The following is a 21,049-nucleotide window of genomic DNA, read 5'->3' as shown; positions in this document are numbered from 1 at the left end:
GTAATATGCAAAAAATGTTTCATTTTGCTAGAGGCATATGCTGGAATATTATCAGTCTCAATTTGTACAGGGATCTGCATAATAGCCATAACTTCTAATACGTGTGTAATTACAGAATCAGCCTTCTCAGAATTTAAAGCTTAAATTCAAATACTTAATATGTGTTGATGGTATTAGTGCACATAGTTTAATTTTTACACTCGGTAAAATGAAAAACATCCATTTGACAAATTTCATTTTGGGGGGATATCTTGCAGATAATAAGAGTTTGGTTATACAAAAATGGGTAGGGAATTTCCTTATAATTTCCTTGGTTTATTGTCAGGGGATAGAAAAATCTTTCCTTAAACCTTTGGTGCTAACATGGTGTTTCTTATGAAATTCTGAGGCTTCTAGCACATTTCCTATTAATAGCTGATCAATTCTGTCATTACTTTGTCCTAGACCGCTTTGTAAACCAATAGAGGATGTGATACGTGTTATATACAATGGATGCTTTCTATTTCTGATTACTTGTAGTTGAATGAATAGTGAAGTTAATTCTGAATCATCTGAAATAAGTTTAGCAGTTTCAATATATAAAGCAACTCTTTCTGCATCTTGAAAATCAGCAACTATAATAAGAGATTCAGGCAGATCTTATAAAACCATAAGAATGGCATGTAGCTCTGATTTTTGGACTGAAACACAAGGGCTCTGAGCCCCTTTACTTATTGTTTTCTGACTTATAACCTGCCTTATACGCATCAGTATAGAATGTAGGGACTTCAGAAGTTGGTGTCCCTTTTACTATACGAGGAAAGATCCAATTAGTTCATTTTATAAACTGAAGTCTCTTGCTTTGGGAATATTTGTTATTAATCTCTTCTCCCAAATTGCTCCAAGCTTTTAGCTGATGTTCATTTTCTGCCCAGAATGAAGCAATTTCAGCATTAGTAAAGGGTACCACAATCTCTATTGAGTCTATTCATGCTAATTGATGAAGGCTTATTTTTTTCCTTTCAGAATCATTCAGAAACATTTTCTATATAGGTCTTTAAGTTTTTGTTCTGTTTGTGTGCTAAAAAAAATCCACTCTAAGATATTATCTTCTCCCTGCATAAGAATTCCTTTAGGAGTGTTGGGGTTCAGGAATTGGCACACAAACCATAAGAATGCCTGAACTTAGCTTCACCTTTTGTGCAAAATGGAGACCGAACACAAAATGGCTACAGTTATGTTAAAAGGAGCAGGGAGAATGAGTAGAGGGCAGAATAATCAAAATACAATCCAACTTTAGATTCAATCAGTCCACATGTGCATCCTATAATTTCTTTTTTACCAGAGCCAATTTTCTCTCAACCTCAGCTGATAATTTTCTCGGACTATTTAAATTCTTATCACCTTGTAAGGTCCGAAATAAATTACTTAGCTCTTAAGTAGTTAATCAAGTTGTAGGTCATAGCCAGTTAATATCTCCCAGCATTTTTTGAAATTCATTAAGAGTTTGTAATTGATAAGCCCTGATCTGTAATTTCTGTGATAGAATTTTCTGTAAAGCCATCTTATATTCTAGATAGTTGATAGAATCTCCTCTTTGTATTTTTTTCAGTAGCAATTTCTAATCACCAGCAAGGCAAAATTCTTTTTACTTTATCAAACATTTTTGCTAAGGTATATCCATCTGAATCAGGCAGTAAGGTATCATCCACTTAATGATAAGTTTTACACTGAAGAAACTGTTTACAAGTTATTTCTAGCAACTGTTGTACAAAATATTGACAAGGAATGGTTGAATCAAATTCGATGTGGGGGCCTGTGGGAGGCCCTGTAGGGTGTTTCCTGATGGCAAGGGTTACCTGGCTTATCCCTTGTTGATCTGCATTCATTAGTCCAATGCCAGCCTCTGCCATACTTTCTGTATACTCCATAAGGCTGGGATCTTCTTTTTAAATTATCACTGGAAGAAACATTGTTTCCAGGAATACTTTGCCTACAATCCCTTTTCAAAAGAGTTTGTTTACCACAATAAAAACATCTGACATTTTATTTTTCTTAAGACTTCTAGAAATTACTTTTCCTGTTAGAATAAAATATTGTGAGATCCAATATCATCAGTATTTCTTATCTTGCCATCTTTTGGTGCCAATTTTGCACTTAAAGATCTAATCACCCATTTGCATTCTAAATTAGCATTTTTAAAAGCTAAAAATTCTATTAGTATTTTTCTGACTTATGAATCTGCTACTATTCTGTTTACACCTGAAGTCAATCTTTGCAAGAAAGAAAGAAAGAAAGAAAGAAAGAAAGAAAGAAAGGAAGGAAGGAAAAATTACTGAAGGCTTCTTTTGGGCCTTGTATAATTTTAGTAAATGACTCAGAGCTCTTTCCTGATTCTTCAACTTTATCCCTAACATTTAAAGCTGCTAAATGATGTAGTGCCAAGATGTGATCATCAGATTCAAGCTGTCTTTGTAACTCAGCATATTGACCTTCACCTAGCAACTGTTCTTGGGAAATTTTAATACCTTTAGCTTGATTTTATTGTTCCATGACCCTAGCTTCCTCTTTCCATCATGTTTGCCATTGTAACCGAGGACCAGGTTCAAATATTGCTCTTGCCAAATTTTTCCAATCTTGGGGGATAATTCTGTTCTAAGTTGACCATAAATTTAATATCTGCTTCATATAGGATGAATGCACACCAGATGAAACGATTGCTTCCTTAAATCTCCTCAAATCTAATATGTCTATAGGATTCCATGTAATCTCTTCATAACATTGGGGGCACCTATCATCTGATAGGTTTTGAATAGTAATCGGATAAACTAAGGTTGGTTTTCTAACAACCTTGGACAGCCCCTCTTCGGTTTCATCATGCATCATTCTTGTCTAAATTCCTCTGTCTGTGTCTGAATATTTTTCTTATTTTCATTTATGAGTCTCTCTAAAGCTTATCATATTAATCTACTTTTTATCATTTTATTTTTCTTGTATCTCTAAAGCTTTTTCCTTTGAGCAGTTACAGATAGCCACTATGGATATTAAAAATAAAATATGAAATACCAAGATGATAATAATCATAACTGGTGTTGAGCAAACTTCAGTCAAGTCGTTTAGCCTTTTACTTTCAAGCCATCTAAAGTAGCACTATACAGAGTCCTAGTGTCTCGTATTATGGTATTTCCCATCTTTAACTCTCTTCTTGAGGACTTCTCAGGTGACTTACCAAATCTGATGTCTTCTCAGTTTGCCCTCACCTGGAGTGATTTCTCTGTCTGTGGGGTCATGCCATAAGTTGGAATACCAAATGTTGTTTTGTTTTGAAAATAAAATCCCAGTTGTTAGACTTCAACAAATGAAGACCCAGGATTCAGATATTGGGGTGAAAGCCTACTAGGTCAGAGAAGCTGGGAAAGCACCCAACTGACCTTTCTCCTTGGCCAGCATCCCAAAAAGGAAAGATCCAATTCTCCTTCTATAATTCCTGTTCATTCCTGTATCCCTCCTCCTGACTTCCTCTCACTCTCCCTGTTAGCTGGTTGCTTGTTCTGCCTCCTGACCTATGCTTGACTTTATTTAATCTTGTTTACAATAAACAGAAAGCTCTTGAATTAAAGGTATGTGCTAGGCCTGAGCCATATCACAACTAGAGACAAGTTTTTCCAGTATACAGTCTTGGGGTTCACAGTGTAATCAAATATGCTGCAACAATTTCTTCATTATTATAGCAATTGGGTTTTTTTTTTGTTTTGTTTTGTTTTGCCTTTGAATTATTTAGTCACTAGCTACTTGTAAATTAGAATAGTGGGATAGACAATAGAAGAAATAGGTAGAAAGAGAGTGTACTGTAACTGGTCTGTGTATGTCAAAAACGCTAGAAGGAAAGCAATTGAATGTTACCCTCCAGAATGGTCTTCCTTAACTCCTTGTTCTGTTTCTAGACAATGAGTAGAAGCATTGGACTTCAGGACCTAGACACTATCCCAGTAACACTGAAGTTTTACCCTCAGCTCCCAGGCTGATATTAGCTCTCAGACTGATATATTCTGGTTGCCTGAGAGCTCACAGAAGGCTCTGCCTCACCCTGTGGATGGTTTCACCCCACCCCATGATTCCACTAGGCCTCGACTCTATTGTGTTCTGACTCAACAGTTCTGCTGGGCCTTGATATCTTGAAAGTCTTCTGTGCTGGCTCTGCCTGTGCCCTGGCCCCAGGCTGCCATCATAGCCTTTGAAATCTAGGCAGAGGAAGTCATGCCCCACTGCTCTCACATCCTGAATCTACAGAGCTGGCACTAAGTGACCACTGCCACAGCTTGTCTTGTGGTGGTTTTAGAAGGATAGGTCAAGCTACTCCAGAGAGGAGTGGTTGGGGTAGCAGGAAGCTGTGAAGAATGTGGGGAGTGAAGGCTTATCGTAACCCTTGGCAGCAAGCGCCAAGATTTGGCTGCTCTTCTGATTATTTTTCTCTCTTAAGCTTGACACATTCTGGGTGTGAAGTGGGAGGGACGTCAGTAGAAGTATCCAAGGGGCCTTTGGGGTCATTCTCCCATTGTCCTGTGTGAATAGACTCAGACCTCACTCTGTCTATACTAATCTTATCAAATGATTACTTAGCCACACCTGCATTTTTCTTTCATGAAAATGCTTTTAATTTTCTACAGAGTTCAGGCTGAGAATCCTTCAGATCCCTAAGTTCTGTTTTATTTAGTTTATAGATTCCACTTAACAATCACGTCTTTCTACTCACAGTCTAGTGTAGACAGTTAAGCCACACAGCATCCTGAGTGCTTTGTGACTAAGCTTCTTCCACCAAATATCCTTTCTTCCTACTGTCGTCTGTGAAGTTTTAGGACACAGACAATTCAGCCATGTTGTTGGCCATGTTATTGCTAGGCTGGTCTTTACTCTAGTTTCTAACAGCAAGCAAGTCCAGACTTTCCCTACAATTCTAACGTAAGCCCTAACCTGAATCTCTGTTCCTCTTAACTTTTCCTAGCCTGCATATGCAGATTCTTCCAGCTTCTCCTCTCTAGCCGGTTCTAAAGGTTATTTGTTACATCCTCGTCCCATGTATCAAGACTAGATCACTCTTAGTCTGCTTTGTGCTGCTTTAACCAAGTTCTGTAGCCTGGATACTGTATAATGAACAGAAGTACATTTAGATCATGGTTCTGGAGGATGTGCAATCCACGATAAGACCTTCTATCTGTTTCATCTTCGGACAGGTGGAGGCAGAAGGAAGGGCAGAGAGTCGAAGTAGGGGAAAGGGCGAGAGGATGAATTTGTCATTTTATAATGGCTCCATTTTCATCGTACAGAATCCATTCCCGTGGTAAAACCACTAATCTACTCATGAGGGTAGAGCTCTCTGCCCAAAGTACTGAGAAATGAACACCAGGCAGGTTTTCTACTACTGAGCCCTATACATCTCTTATAGGTCATATCTCCCAATACCAACATGTTCAGGATCAATGCATGAACATTAGGGCTCACATTTCAACCATGCGAGGTATCCTAGTGCAGAAAAACCTGGGCATAGTAGGGGGATGTGTAAGTGCATGCTGTGGGAAGGAACGGGGCTCTGTTAGTGCTTGGGGAACTGCTACCCAATGTATCTTAGTTTCTTTTCTAGTTGACATGTCAAAATACCTTGCAAGTAATTTAAGGAAGGAAGGGTTTGTTTTGGCTCATGGTTTGAGGGTACAGTCCATCATGGTGGGAAAGCATGGCAGCCAGGCTGAGAGGTGGCTGGTCACACCGCATTCAAGTCGGGGAAGCAAAGAGCCCTCTGCTGGTGACCAGCTCACTTACTCCCTTCTAGTCAGTCTTGGCCACAGCCAGACAGAGGAACTGTAATGCCTCTGGAGTGGTCCATCTTCCCACCCCAATTAAACCTGATCTGAAAGATCACTCAGACATTCCGTAGGTGATTCCAGAGCCTAACAGGTTGACAGTAACGATGAATCTGATATATCTGCAAGACATGAGGCCTGAATTTGTAGGTTCCTGACTATGCAATGCCAACATCAGTGGTCCTAAGAGTGACTTTTGAGATAGGCGGTTTCTGGGATTCAGTGTTCTAAGCCAGAACGAGGCTTGCTGTTTCATTTCTCAGGGAGGGGTGGAGATGGGCGATGGTATGGGAGTGGGATGCAGAGGATTAGCTCTGAGGAAAGCCTGAGAGAAGGATGATGCAGCCCCAGACAGTTACTTTCAGGGAAGTGTGTTTATTGATCGGAGACAGAACTAGGAAGAGCAAAGAGGTGGCTTTGGATGCACCAGGTGCTGGGAAAAGGATAGGGATTTTCCGTGTAGGTGGTAGGATTTGGAGAGAAAAGTGATGGGTGAGCCTGAAGGTGTTAGAACAGCGGGTTGCTCTACTTTTTTCCCCACAGAACTGAGAACCAGCAGGGTTATGGTTCCATAGTAGAGCACTTGCCTGGCATGCCAACGGCTTGAGTTCAATCCAAACAAAAAAATCCAGAGGGACAGAAAATCAAAGACTAAAGGGCATAGAGCCATTCAGCAAACCTTGGGCTGCCTGTCCCCTGCTCAGTCCTTGGGGGATATTTATCGACTTGAACTCCTTTCGGATAGCAGGCACTGGCTGGGTACCAGTTCCTACAGGGCCCAGTTTCTTCTTCCCATGTCCCCTGGCTAGGTTCATCAGCTCATTTTAAGCCAGGGACACCTTGTTCATGGCAGAATACCAAGGGCAAAGACAGCTATCTTGCCGTGGGCTAGCTTTGCATCATAGCTGACTTATGAGTGAGTGGTTCTTCTTGGCAACTGGCTCCGAGGGGAGGCTGCTGAGCCTTGGACCTGGATAGATCAACTGCAGGCTTCCCCTCAACAGATTGTCCTTGTAGCAACCAGTCCAAGAAGCCCTGTGCCCCTGGAATACTCAGAGACAGAAAGCAATCCCCTGGGCTAGCCCAACAAGGAGAGGAAGTAGCATGGTTAAGTTTGTGACTGGACACCTTGAAGCAAACCTTAAGACTAGCCAGGCTACTTAGAACTGTCCTGGTTCTGATCCGGAAAAAAAATGTGCCAATGTAGACCTGCATTGGGAAAGAAGCCAAAGGAGGAATAGCTATCTCGTTGCTTGGGTTCATTCCAGGATGCTTAGCCATGACTACCAAGGTCTCTTTCCTAAATGTCAGGACCAGACTGTGACTGCGTAGTTGTTGGTCATTCACTCTGTAACCTGTTCTATGTAGTATTTTCCATTTTGACTTCATGCTAGAATCATAGAGGAGGTGGGTTTTGGTGTGTGTGTGTTTGCACGCGCGCGTGTGGTGTGTGTGTGTGTGTGTGTGTGTGTGTGTGTTTCCCTTTTCACTGCTGATGCTTGACTTCTCTAACTAGACCTAGACATCTGGATACTTTAAAGTCCTCAGGTCGGTGTATTGTATGGCCAACTTAAATGGAGAGCCTTCTCCCTCCTCCTCACCCCCTGCTTAGGAAAGATCTAGAGGAAGGAGGGCAGGAGAGGAGCCCATTAATGAACAATTCTGGCACAGAGTTTTATAACTCCAAGTGTGGTCCTAGCACGGCCCAAGGGAGCTGATAAGATCATAGATTCTCAGGCAGGCCTAACCGATACCCACTGGAATCAAAATGTGCTCTTCCAAGGTTAAGTAGGCAGCTTTGAAGGCTAGCTATCTAATCAGATGGTTTCCCACTATTGACGTACATTAGAATCACACTCCATGTATACACAAATTCTGGGGCTGGGCTAAAGTAATGAGCCGGGGATTTCCTCCTGTGGACCAGAACAAACCAGTAAGAGTTTTAAGTGGTTTTATTTTTACATTTATTTATTTTAGATATTGGTGTGTGTGTGTGTGTGTGTGTGTGTACTTGTTTGTATATGGAGCTCAGGGGACAACTTGAGGGAACAGGTTATCAAGCGTGGCCACAAGCACTCTTACCTGCCGAGACATATTGTTGCCTCTACAACAGGCCATTCCCCTGTTCAGCTGTCATTCAGAACCTCTTCCATGAACGCTACTTCTCAAGCTTACTTGTAGGATCAAGTTTAAATCTACATTCTGATTTTGTAGATATGCAGGAGGCCTAGGATTCCGCTTTGCTAATAAAGACTCCCTGGAGTGCCCATGTTTCTGAACTGACTAGTGCATTTGAGCAGCAGTGATCTATCTGTTGACCTGCTTCCTGTATGGACTGCTGAAGAAAATGAGAGTGAGAGAAGGGCATATGACATTCCACGGTCACCTAACATGCCACTCATTTTAAAGCATTTATGTTTTGGAGGGGAGCAGAGTTGGGGTTTATTAAAGACATTTTAATATATTTTGAGCATGAAGACTAAGAGAGAAGTGCTTAGAAAGAAAGGCATAACCCAGAGCATTGATGTGAGTTTCTCAAAGAAGATGCATATACTCAGTGCTTTTATTTTTCTTGTCTCAAGTTTATTTGTAAAAACAGCATAGGACACTGGTCATCTGCAAATAGTGTGTAGGTAGGTGTGTCACAGCCGTCCGTCTGTCTTCACACTGGCAGGAGCCCTTTCTATGGGGCCTTCACAGGGGCCTGGGCACCCTTGGGAGCCTGGGCTGGAGCTGAAGCCTAGGCCTTAGCTGGAGCTTTGGCCTCTGCCTTGGTTTGAACCTTGGGCTTTGGTTGGCAGAGCATATGATCCTTGGCCATGTAGCTTCAAATCCACTTCCCAAGCTCAGGGTGAGCACTGAAAGCCAGTCGGCTGGGTTTGCGGCTGGAGCCCTTTTGGCATCTTGGGCTTGACAGCCTGAGGCTTCATGAGGGCCTTGATGGCCTCTGCTCGTGTACTCACTGCCTTGGCATTGTTGGCCTGCATCTTCTTCAGGCCTTTCTTGTTGTGCTTCTTGGCAAAGCGCATGTTCTCCCCAGGAACTTGGGGTCGACCCCCTTAAGAGATTCATATCTTTGTGACCGGGGTTTCTTGATGCCATTTCTGTGCCATTTGAGGGACTGGTTGTGTGTGATGTTGTTCTTGGACTTGGCCATGTCTGCACTGTAAGCCGGGGCTCCCGCAGTGCCTGGGACCGGAAGAGCACTCAGTGCTTTTAATTAAATAAGTAACTAATGAATTTTAAAGACACGGTCTCACGGCGTAGCCCATGGGAGACAACCATGCAGGAGAAGGGGCCCATGTGATGGGGAGTGATTGGTGGTTGCAGTGGGTAGCAAGCGAAGGTATGTTCACTTTTGGGAGAGCAGTCAAGCATTATTAAGGGTGATTCTAACTGGAAATTTAGGATTACAAATCTCACTTTTGGCTGAATGAGTGTGGTGGCAGCTGCCAATTTTCTCAGCATGCAGAAGGAGGAGGAACTCAAGTTTGAGCTACATAGGGAGTTGTAGGTTAGCCTGGACTGTAGAATCAATCTCTGTCTCTTTCTGACAAACACATACACACAAGCACGTGCACACACACACACACACACACACACACACACACACACACACGAAAGCATGCACACACACAGAAGGAAAGAAGGGGAGAGATAAAACAAAAACTAGCCTTTTTTCTTTTTTTTTATGGGGAGGGCTACTCAGTTCTCAGTCCTCTCCAGGGATTTGTGGGTGGCTGTTGGTAACCCTACTGAGGAACGAGGAACTGTTTGGGACTTCCCTGATTCCCTTACACAGAGTTGTTTTTGTTGTTGTTTTGGAGTGTGTGCTTTTTAAATTTGTTTTGTTTTGCTCTTGGTCACAGTTCTTGAACTCATAGTGGCATCTGGGAAATGCCCTCACTTGCACAGGCTTGACTCCATAGTAGGTCTGCATTCAAAATCATAGATTTAAGATTGTGATAGACAACACTTCCTCCAGATGTTGGTCCTGCCTCCAAGAAATAAACTAAGATGCCCATTCGTCCTTAGGAGAACACAAACTAGTGCCTCCTTTTATGGTCTATTGTGAGTGACCTGCACTGTATGTGGCAGTGCAGGTTCAGGACCCACCTAAACTGATGAAGGCCTATGTCTGTGGAATGTGTGTACTCAGTGCCTGGCTCTGTGATTTTTTTTTTCTTTCCTGTTCCTGATCATTTGAGAAACAGAACAGGATGGAGGGGACAAGAAGCTAGCACTTGGCATCTGTATATCTCCTATGCTGTGAAGCCACATAGATCTCCTAGCAGCAGGGTCCTAGAAGAGTAGGTCCATAGAGCAATTTATTGCTTCCTGACCTCTCCAAGTTACCTTGTGTCCTCTGCTCACTGTTGTGCAAAGTATCCCTTGACTCCTTGCCAAGCCATAGCATCAAGGCTCCCTGGCCCCATGCCTTATTGCAGCAGCCTTCCTTCCTGATTTGACCATACATCTTAGAAACAGATCTGAGGACCGTTGGTGTCTGGAAGGACTGGAAAGCAGGCTTCTTGAGGGTCTTCATAGTACGAATCAAGCTCTGGCTTTGTTAACTTTTGTGTCAGAAATGGTGGGACACACCCACTTGCCCCTAGACTGATTCTTTCTGCGTCTGAGTGCCGGAAAATTACATTAGAGACCGGTGTCAGTAAGTCAGGCGTGGGAAGTGAAAGAGGATTGGAACCTCAGTTCCCCTTCCTGTAGCAGGGCTCCACCTAGATTCCCTCATTCTGCCCTCTGAGAACTTAGGAGGAAGATCACCTGGGGCTGGCTGCCTCACGGAGTAGCTTTGTGCTTCCTGGAGGAGGAAAAGGGCAGGCAGAGGGTGTATCTAGCTAGGTGTGCAGGCAGAGCCTAGACTGACACCTGGGACTCCTGCCTCCTAGGTGGCCCGAGGCAGCCGGGATGACACTTCTCCCCAGGAACCCTTCTATCTGCTGAGAAACATGACCAGCAAATCTCGTGAGTGTTGTCCAGGGGAGCCCCCCATGCTGGAGGAGGATCCATCAGTCATCCTCAGCAGCAACCTGAGACCTCCACAGGGGTGGTAGAGGGTCACACTTGGAGCCAAGGACAGCAGAAATACTTGGGTTCTAGCCCCTAGCTAGGTACAGGACAGGGCTAGGGACTGGGTCTGGTGTGCTGGGGGTGGAGGGGCCCAGGATTGGCAGAAGAGAAGGCAGCCTGGGACTGTCCCTGCTTGTCTTTGCCGTCAGCTCCTTTGTGCGTGTTTTTTGCAGACTGGAAGCTCCTGGCCTTGGCTCTGGTCCTTGTTGTTGTCATGGTGTGGTATTCCATCTCCCGAGAAGACAGGTACATTGAGTTGTGAGTATGCTTTCTGTGTTCTTCTGTTGCTTCTTGACAGAGGTGGACTGATAGAAAAGCAGGGACCTACCTAGCCAGGCAGGAAGCTTTTGAGACCCTTGGCCTGGCATCTCCTTTTTAGCTAGCTGCTAGCTCAGAGAGTCTCTCCATTAGGGTTTGGGCGATGGAGGATGGGTAGGGTGGGGATCCAGGTGGCTTCTATGATCTCCCAGAGAGGAAATGTTGGGACAGAAAGATCTGGACCCTCAATGATTTGTGTTCAAAGTGGAACTTGGGTCGAGGAGGTACTAAGTCTCTAAGTCCTTTCCCAGAACTGTGGGACCTCTGTATCATCACCTGGGAGGTGGATCCTGCCTGGAATGCTCGCATCAGGACCTGAGTCTGATTGGGCCTTCTGATTCTTCTTTCTCTCTCCAGCTTTTATTTTCCCGTCTCCGAGAAGAAAGAGCCATGCTTCCAGGGTGAGGCAGAGAGGCAGGCCTCTAAAATTTTCGGCAAGTAAGTACCTGATGATGGGACAGGGCACGGGGTGCTCAGGACTGAGGGGTATTGCCTCATCACTAATGGGCTGGAGGGTAGACAAAGGTGAAAGAAGGACAAAGACCAGGTAATATAGTCAGAAGCCTGACCCTGTTCAGTCAGATTAATCTCTTTCTCACCTCTACCCTGTGTAGCCATTCTAGGGAACAGCCCATCTTTCTGCAGCTTAAGGATTATTTCTGGGTAAAGACACCATCCGCCTATGAGTTGCCCTTTGGGACTAAAGGAAGTGGTAAGTTATTTCTCAGTTCAATGGAAAAGCAGCGTAGGGCCTCTGAACTGCTGCTGTATAGGACTAAAGGACTTGGTAAATGCATGCTTAATGGGTTGTTCTACCCAAGCAAGTGTGAAGTTCATGCCCTGACCTTGTGGGCCACATTCTTGGATGTTGCTGTCCACCAGCATCACGCCTGAGTTCTTTGGCCCAGGCCTGGGTACCTATCTGTGTCAAAGAGAAAATCTCAGGAGCAGGATGGGAGCAGCTTTTGAACACCGATGCCCATCGTATTCACTGACTCCGTTCCTTCTGTCCGTTCTTTTTGTAGAAGATCTTCTTCTCCGGGTGTTGGCCATCACCAGCTACTCTATACCCGAGAGCATACAGAGGTAAGGAGGTCCTCTTCTTGCTGTCGTCTGGCACCTTTCCCACTCCCTGCTCCGGTCTGAAATCATCTTGGTCGAGTGCCTTGTTCAGCCAGCCTTCAGTCATTGGTTCACGGTGGCCAGTTTGACCTGCCCCAGCCCTCCCATCTCCGGGAGCTATAGGTACTCTAAAATCACCACAACTTAGCCTGAGCATCTAGATGCCAGAGTACGCAGCTTCTGCTGAAGGTATTGCCATGGCAACAGACAGACCTGGGCAACAGGCAAGGGAGCTGTATCCTGGGGTTTCTCCTCCCTCTTCTTCCTGTTCGTTCATTTGTTTGTTTGTTTGTGTTGTGCCTCTTGAGACAGGATTTCTTCCTGTAGCCCAGGCTGGATTTGGCACTTCTTCAGTGCTGAGCTTGCATGGAACCATGCACAGTTCTTGTGGCAGCCCTCTCATTATCTCTTTGCTATGCTTGACTTGCTTGTATTTCACTCTTGAGGTACAGGACTTGAAGGCTAGTAGAACCGTTAGTGGGGCCATTTAGCGTGCCTTATCCACGCAGATCAGGAACTGAGGAGAACCTAGGAGTAATCTGAGATGGCTCCCCTCAGGCAGATCAGAATCGGTGAGAGTTCAACAGAACAGGGGCTACTTCCGGGCTTGAACACTCCTCTTCCCTTGGCAGCCTCGAGTGTCGTCGGTGTGTTGTGGTGGGGAATGGGCACCGGTTAAAGAACAGCTCACTGGGAGGTGTTATCAACAAGTACGATGTGGTCATCAGGTGTGTGGTCATCCCTCCCGCTTCTGTTTTGGTCCTGGATGTCCCACACGGGTCTGCCAAAAAGCCTGCTATCTCTAGTAATGAGTATTCTTTTCCTGACCCAGATTAAACAATGCTCCTGTAGCCGGTTATGAGGGAGACGTGGGCTCCAAGACCACCATACGTCTCTTCTATCCTGAGTCGGCCCACTTCGACCCTAAGATAGAAAACAACCCAGACACGCTCTTGGTCCTGGTAGCTTTCAAGGCGATGGACTTCCACTGGATTGAGACCATCTTGAGCGATAAGAAGCGGGTAAATTGGGTCAGGTGGGACAAAGAGATTTGGTGATGGGGACGCTATCCTAGTCAGGGCTTTATGTCCCTTAGACTGCCTTGTGTTGCTCCTAAGGGGTTGGTGAAAGGGACATGGGAGACCAGGCTTTCCACAGCTAGAGCCTTAGGCTCCCCACCAAGGGCATTGTTTTGTAGGGCTGCTCATAAAATGCCCAGCTCAAGAGCCTGCAGGAGCTGGGGTGGCAGCCAGAGGCCCTCTGGGCTGGAGGGTTGCCTGGAATAGGAACACTGTCAGAATGTATAAGAAACCTGGGAACAGCGAAGCTGCCCCACTGTTACCTTGGAACAGGCAGTATTTTTGTGCTTTTCCTCATGGTCCCACAAAGAGGCTACTCTTTTCGCTGGATCGTCTGGTCAAAGGCTGAACTAATGCCTGATCTGGCAGGGTTTTTTTTTTCTTTGCCCAGTGTGGAGACGGTCTAAGGCTCAAGTCCCTTCTTGCTAGCATCTTTCTGAGGGAGGTAGTGGTCAGACCCGACCCCTTCATGTTTTACCTGTCACCTTTCCTTCCTGCTAACCCCCCCACCCCACCCTCTCCTTTGGTCTCTTGGGTCTGGGACAAGTCTTCCCTCACTTGACTGGGATCCGTCCTCTATCTGAAGACCACCGATCGGAGTAGAGTTGAGATACAGATCTCCATCTCCTTTTGTGTCTCCCTTCTAAACCCACTCTCACAGGTGCGAAAAGGTTTCTGGAAGCAGCCTCCCCTCATCTGGGATGTCAACCCCAAACAGATCCGGATTCTAAACCCCTTCTTTATGGAGATTGCCGCGGACAAGCTCCTGAGCCTGCCCATACAACAGCCTCGAAAGATCAAGCAGGTGCTGACAGTCTGGTGACAACAAGACCAAGCCAGGGGGAGGGCGGGGTCGCTGGTGGAAATCGAGGGAGGAGGAGCTCATGGGAGGGGAGAGTGATAGTGGGTGCAGCTTGCACTTGACCTTTAAAGAGAGGTTCTGTAGCACACTGCCTTGATGGACAGTGTGGTCATCCAAAAAGGTGGAGTGGGTGAAAGGTCTAGCTTGGACTTAGGCACTGGACCTTAAGATGCTTTTGGCAGGTTCTGGTCAGGATCTGTAAATTGGGAGCTGCCGGCACACTCACTGGCCCTCACCTGTGGGAACAGCTCGAGTCAATGCAGTTACTGTTAGACTTTTAGCCTGCGGTATTGGGACAGACTGATCTGGTGGAGTGAGCAGAGACTAAGCTTCGACAGCCTGTCTTGCATGTCTTTAGCATGGTGAACCAGTTTCAGGAGCCATAATGGTCTTGTGAGTTAACAGCTTTGATTTTAGCACCCTGTGTCCTGCTAGTCTTCAGCTGGTAGGGTTTACCACACATTATAGCTTTGCAAATGCTATCTCCATGTGTCTTAGGGGCATATGTGCTCGTGGGGGCATATGAGACTGCAGAAGGAGGTCACCAGCAGGCATTGGCAGGACTCTTGGCTATGCCACTTTGTACGGTTATCAGGCAGGTCTATGGCTTAGGAAATTTCAGTTGCTTATCTGAATGGTGGGGGTAATAACTGACCTCTTAAGGCAATGGTAGGACTTAAGAAGACAATGATATAAAATGTCAATCATAGAGGTTGGAACCCAACAGCTGCTCCTTCCGGTATTTGCCCCCTTTGCTGTTTGTTAGTTTTCTTGAGACAGGCTGGTCTCGAACTCATGGTGATCCTCCCAAGTTCTGGGTTTACAAGAATGAGCACTATATCCAGCCAATACTAGCCAGACCTTACATCAGCATGTTTATTCTTGACCACATCATTCAACATCATGCTCTGATGCTTGCCCAGTGGTGAGCCTGAGCTCCCATGCCCTGCAGCAGAATAAGCTGCCAGTCCCACCGTGGGGTGACAGTATCTCACACTAGAGTGGTTAAAGTGTGGGAGAAGCGCAGAGGGGGACACACTTCTGACGAGTCACCTGGGGAAACTCTGCACCTGAAGTGTTACTGTCGTCAGTCCCTGTGGGGATCATGGTGTGTATGAAGCGTGAAGTGGGAGGAAGCAGTCCATTTGGTGTGGACATGTTGACCTGCCAATACCAAGTTGTTCCAGTTCAGATGGCGTTGAGGGCAGGCAGCAAGGGGGATTTCTTTTAAGACAGGGTCTCACTGTGTAGACCAGGCTGGAACTGTGGGGTCTTGTCTCTGTCTCTTGATTGCTGGGGTTACAGGGGTGCACCATCATGCATGCATAAGGGTGTGATAGAGGGAAGTAGGAGAAGGTGAGGCTCTGAATCCAGCTCCTGGCAGTGGGAAGGAAAAAGAAAGGTCAGTATCTGGCCTTGACGTTGTGCGAGTTTTCCATTGCTGCCCAATTACAGTCAGCGTAGTGGCCTCAGATACATCTTAGCTTTGGCTCATGGCCCTGTAGGTTTCTATAGTGTCAGTGGTTGAGTATAAGTACGGACATGTTTGGGTTTCTGTGGTTGTAGGACTAGGGTTCCGCTCTTCCTGCAGACTGTGGACTGAGTGAAGGGGTGCCCTCAGCTCTCGCAGGCTGCTTGCATTCCGTGCCCTATAGCTCCCTCCAGCTCCAAGCCACTGACAGCTCAAATCTGATTGACTTCATCTCTGAGCTCAGCGTCCAGATTTAGATGGTCAGGTAATTAGGTCAGTAGTTTCCCCTCGTAAAAACCGTGTGAAATAATGAACTAGTATTTAAGCATCCTATTTGCATATTTCCCCGCATCTGTGAGAGAAGGCAATTATAAAAGAGAAGTGGAAGTTCTGTTCCAGTCGGGGTTACTACTGCTGTGATGAAACACCATGACCAAAAGCAAGTTGGGGGAGAAGTGGGTTTATTTTGCTTACACTTCCATATCACAGTTTATTACTGAAGGAAGTCAGGGCAGGAAGCTGGAGGCAGGAGCTGGAGGAGTGCTGCTTACTGGCTCAGTCCTTATGGTTTGCTCAGCTTGCTTTTGTACAGAACCCGGCACCAGCAGCCCAGGAATGGCACCACCTACAGTGGGCTGGGCCCTCTTCCTTCAATCAGTAGTTAAGAAACTCCCCTACAAGCTTGCCTGTAGTAGCGTCTTATGGGGCAGTTTCTCAATTGATGTTCCTTCCTCTAAGTTGACTCTAGCTTGTGTCAGGTTGATGTAAAACACTGACCATCGTGAGTTCCTGTACAATTCCGTGTCCTATGCTTGAAGGTAGGATTGGGAGGTTTACGAGTAGTTCTAGGTTTCGTTGGTTTCCTGCTTGGATGACTAAGGAGTTGTGCTCTACTTATTAAAAACAGAGAATGCCAGGAGGAGGGAGGAGGGGAAGAGGAGGGGGAGGGGGAGGGGAGGGGAAGGGGAGGGGAAGGGGAGGGAGTGAGTGTGATGAGGACTGTAAGGAGCAGAGCTGGTGAGGAGTCGTTGGCCATGTGATTCTCCAGGACTCCAGACTGGGTGCGAGAGCACAGGGTGGTTGACATGGCAGGGGTGAAGGTGCAGTAGGAGACGCCTGAAACCCCAGTACTTGAGAGGCAGAGGTAGGGTTTCAGTGTCAGCCTCAGCTAAATAGTAAGTTCAAAGCCAGCTAGAGCTGCTTGAGATCGTTTCTTAAGGACAAAAGGCAGCAGCTGTGAAAAAGGAGGCCTAGCAAGAAACAGTGCAGACAGAGAAAGAGACAATCGAAAGGGATGCTAGGAGAAAAACCAGCCTTTAAGAGGCCTTATGGCCTCTAAGAAGTGACTCTCTCAGTGTGAGTGGACCGGTGAGATGTTCTATAAAGCTGACTATTGGGGTGAAGCAGGGCAAGCTTCCTGAAGTTTGAATAGCAAGTTGACCATGGCCATGGATAAATTGGGGTGGAAGGAATGAGAAGCAGCCCATAAGGTGGACAGGCAAGGTATCGTTGAGCCTGGTTTACAGAAGGGGTGTGTCACCCCATGGTAGATCACATAGCTGTGGGTGTTGAACCACCACATCCGAGGAGGAGGAGCCTGCTTCCCTTCTTTGAACAAGTTATTTATATTTGCAACGTATATAGTTGTCTCATTTATAAAATGAGGTTACTAACAGTATCTGTCATATGTGTTTGGAGGGAACTGAATGGGATGCTGTAATATACTATGTAAATACTCAGTGCAGCGCAGCCGTACGCAGCACACACATAGTTTCGAGCGACAGATAGTATTATGGTGACAGTCACTATTGTCATCCCGGATCCTCCTGGAGACCCAGATCTTCCCCAGATGTGGGAGTTAGATTATCTACTACTCAGTTGCGTCAGCCAGACTTTCTTCCCTGATGTCCCCTACTTACAAATGGAAGAATGGATTTTGCTCATGGTCTCAAGTTGTTTTAATCTGTCAGCAGGGAGGAACATGGTGGGATGTGAGAAGCAGGGCAGAATCCCTACTGATCCCTTATCTATAGGATGGTGCTACCCACCTTTAGGGTGGGCCTTCCCTCTTCAGTTAATCCCTTCTATTCTTCACAGATAGTTCCCCAGAAGTGTACTATAGTGGTTTCCTAGGTGCGTCTCGATCTAACAAAGTTGACAAGATAAACACGAGAACCACTGGGTACATAACAATTTAAACCTAAAACTTAGCAGCTGGAGAGGTAGCTCAGGACTCCAGCACTTGCTGCTTCTGCAGAGGACCTGGGCTTAGTTCTCTGCACCCACTTTGGTCCACCAGCACCTGTAATTCTAGTTCCAGACTGCTCCAAGCCGCCTTCTGGCCCTCAGAGGCTCCTGCAAGCACATGGCATACGTAACTCAAGCAGGCACATGCACACGAAAATAATACATCGTTAAAACGCAATTAAACATCGTTTAATTAGTTAATTAATCAATACATTGTCAAATCTCTACATTTAAAACTTAATGATCAGGACAAAGGGTGCGGACCAGTGGTGAAACAGTTGCCTAGAGTGCATGAGGCCCAGGTTCTATCTCCAGCACCACAGAGAGTTCATAGTTTTCTTGAGTAATAAGTTCACCTTCTCATCAGCCTGAGCTCCATTCTGGTAGGTGCTCAGTTGATTAGCTGTTACCCTGTTGGACAGCTGAGGTAAACGAGAACTGGGCAGAGAACTGACCCTGAGTGTTCGTGAGGCAGATGGTGGAGGACGAGGGGATCGTGGCTCTTTAAAATTCCCTCCTACTCTGTCCCTCAGAAGCCAACCACGGGTCTGCTAGCCATCACCTTGGCCCTACACCTCTGCGACTTGGTGCACATCGCCGGCTTCGGCTATCCAGATGCCTACAACAAGAAGCAGACCATCCACTACTATGAACAGATCACACTCAAGTCTATGGCGGTAAGAAACCCTGTTTGGGAGCCCAGTGAGCCAGGTTGGCTAGGATGACACAGCTAGAGGGATGTTGGGTGCCAGGGATGGACAGGGGCCCAGAGCGGTTCTGGATGTAGTCATTCAGTGTCAGAAGTGGTACCTGGGTATCCGGACACCGCAGCTGGCACCCTCTTTCCTTTCTGAGAGCCTGCGTAAGGAAGAAAACTCCCAGGAAGCATGGGACCCAGGAGGTGAAGAGGGAGGGTTTCCTGAAAACAGAGCTACCTGGGGGTCCCTCATTTTTCCTTGGCTGTCTCCACAGGGCTCAGGCCACAATGTCTCCCAAGAGGCTGTAGCCATCAAGCGGATGCTAGAGATGGGAGCTGTCAAGAACCTCACATACTTCTGACTTGGATGAGAGCTGCGTTCCCTACTTTGCTATTTGAGTTGGCCCTGTCCACAGCTTTGGGGTGCCTGGTGCCAGTACAACCCAATTGACCTCACCCTCAATGGAGAGGGTATTCTGGGACTGGCCAGGTCTCAGGAGAGGCTATACCCCTGGCTAATTTGGTGGATTTCAAATCCAGACAGGGTGGACATACTGAGGCTACGGGGCAAGGTAGCAGGGAGCCTGTTACTGTGGCATCCCCTCTCTGCCAGCACAAAGAATTTTTGTTTTGTTTTGTTTTGGAATGTTGGTGGTGGCTGGTTGGTTCTTCTGTTTGTTTGTTTAGTTTGTTTGTTTTTGTTTGTTTTGTTTTGTTCTTGAGACAGGGTCTTAACTGTGAAGCCCTGGCTAATCTGGAACTCACTATGTAGACCAGGCTGGTCTTGAACTCACAGAGATCCAACTGCCTCTGCCTCCCACAGGTTGGGGATTAAAGGCGTGTACTACGACGCCTGACCCCAGCACCAAGACATTATTTAACATACTATTTAATTAAGGGGTAGGAAAATGAATGGGCTGGTCCCAGGACATTCACAAGAGGAACACAATACAGTGTTCTGCCCACTTTTTAATAAAATTTACATACGATTGGCCTGTTAAGGCCCAATTCTAGAGCTGGCCTCCCAGAAAGACGGAGGCATCAAGAGTGGGAGGGTGTCCTCCAGAGAGGGGTTGCTACTTCCCAGCGGGCATGGGGGGAGCGTTGACAAAGGGGTTCTACCTAGAAGGGGCCTCACCTTGAAAAGAGGTTGCAAAAGACCATTAAAATATTTTTTTTTCCTAAAACGGAAGCATTTGTGGGGCTCTGTGTCCTTTCAGGTTGGGGAGAACATTGCTGGGGGTGTGTGTTCATACCCAGACCTGAGGTTACAGCGGAATTTTTGAGATGGGTCCTAGGGCGAGCGTTACCATCCTGACAGAGCATACAAGCAGTCAGAGCCCAGATCATCCCTGTCCTCAGACACCCAGCCTGGCATCTTGCATCCCAAGGGACCAAGGAAGGGAGGAGAGGTGAAGGGTGCCAGGTAGAGGTGGCAACACCCCCTCCCATCATCCTTCCTCTCCCTCCCCATTCCTCCAGTTACAGGGATCCTAGGCTGGGAACTGCAAGTTCTAAGGACAGGGTGGCTGCTTTCCTTCTTATATTAAGTGGGACTCAAAAACCGGAGCTGATGGAAGGTCCTGTGAGTGCAGCTGCCAGGCTCGCAATAGGCAGGGCTGCAGGACAGCACTGGAGGAACTTGGCAAGTCACTGGTCCGGGGAATGAGGCTTTTCTGTCCCAGGTCCCTTGAATCTTCACAGTCCTGCAATTTGCTTGGCTCTCTGGCCTTATTCTCCATCTTGTAGGCTCTGCTCTACTGCCAACCGGGCTTCTTGCCACCCCTACAGCTGTTCCTCTACATCTGGAGCCAGGAGGGAGCATTGGAACTGCCTCCAGGGGACTGGACCTCGCAGCTGTGTTCCTGGCTTTCTCAGAAAGAGCTGCAGTCTTGAGGTTCTAAGACAGCCAGACTGGGATGGGATAGGTAGGGAAGGGTGGTGGCTGGGGAGGGACTGCGGAGGGTGACGCCACATCACTGGACCACCACAGGATGACACCGCCAGAACAGTACAGAGAACAGCCAGCTTTGTCCAACAGAAAACTCCCAAGGAACAGCTCAAGTAGAGTTGGGAGTGGTCTGAGGGGATTCCCATAGGTGGTAGGGCTGTACTGTCTGAAGCCCTTCATTTCTTTGCTAACCAGGACAAGCTGTCAAAAGAGGCTTCTTTGTAAGGGTTTGTTGAGTGCCTCTAGACATTTAAACTTAGCTTTCCCGAAAGGGAGTGTCCACTTCTCTATCCAAGACCTTTGAAACAGACTGTCTTGCACATGCGATCCAGCTGCCCTGGACTGAGGCCACTGGCTGATACTGAACATGCCTCAGC

At 46.5% G+C, this 21,049-nt stretch overlaps 1 protein-coding gene across 15 annotated transcripts in view; it reads left to right on the top strand.

Annotated features, from left to right (window-relative positions):
• Positions 1–19,913, top strand: part of St3gal4 (ST3 beta-galactoside alpha-2,3-sialyltransferase 4) — a 49,302-nt gene extending 29,389 nt beyond the window's left edge. For 8 of the 15 annotated variants that reach the window (NM_001393865.1, NM_001393866.1, XM_087562698.1 and 5 more), the window contains 10 exon segments: positions 10,745–10,820; positions 11,099–11,171; positions 11,601–11,681; positions 11,858–11,955; positions 12,269–12,329; positions 12,998–13,093; positions 13,198–13,387; positions 14,106–14,249; positions 18,558–18,701; positions 18,997–19,913. In NM_001393865.1, the coding sequence (NP_001380794.1) occupies positions 10,805–10,820; positions 11,099–11,171; positions 11,601–11,681; positions 11,858–11,955; positions 12,269–12,329; positions 12,998–13,093; positions 13,198–13,387; positions 14,106–14,249; positions 18,558–18,701; positions 18,997–19,083 (990 nt within the window). In that variant the 5' untranslated portion in view covers positions 10,745–10,804 and the 3' untranslated portion in view covers positions 19,084–19,913. 15 annotated transcript variants of the gene reach the window in all.
• Positions 19,914–21,049: the final 1,136 nt, after the last annotated feature.

This window comes from Rattus norvegicus, chromosome 8, assembly GCF_021556685.1.
Source record: "Rattus norvegicus strain SHRSP/BbbUtx chromosome 8, alternate assembly SHRSP_T2T, whole genome shotgun sequence".
Taxonomy (NCBI): Eukaryota; Metazoa; Chordata; class Mammalia; order Rodentia; family Muridae; genus Rattus; species Rattus norvegicus.
The sequence above is the reverse complement of the archived record's forward strand: the minus strand, read 5'-3'. Positions and strand labels throughout refer to the sequence as shown.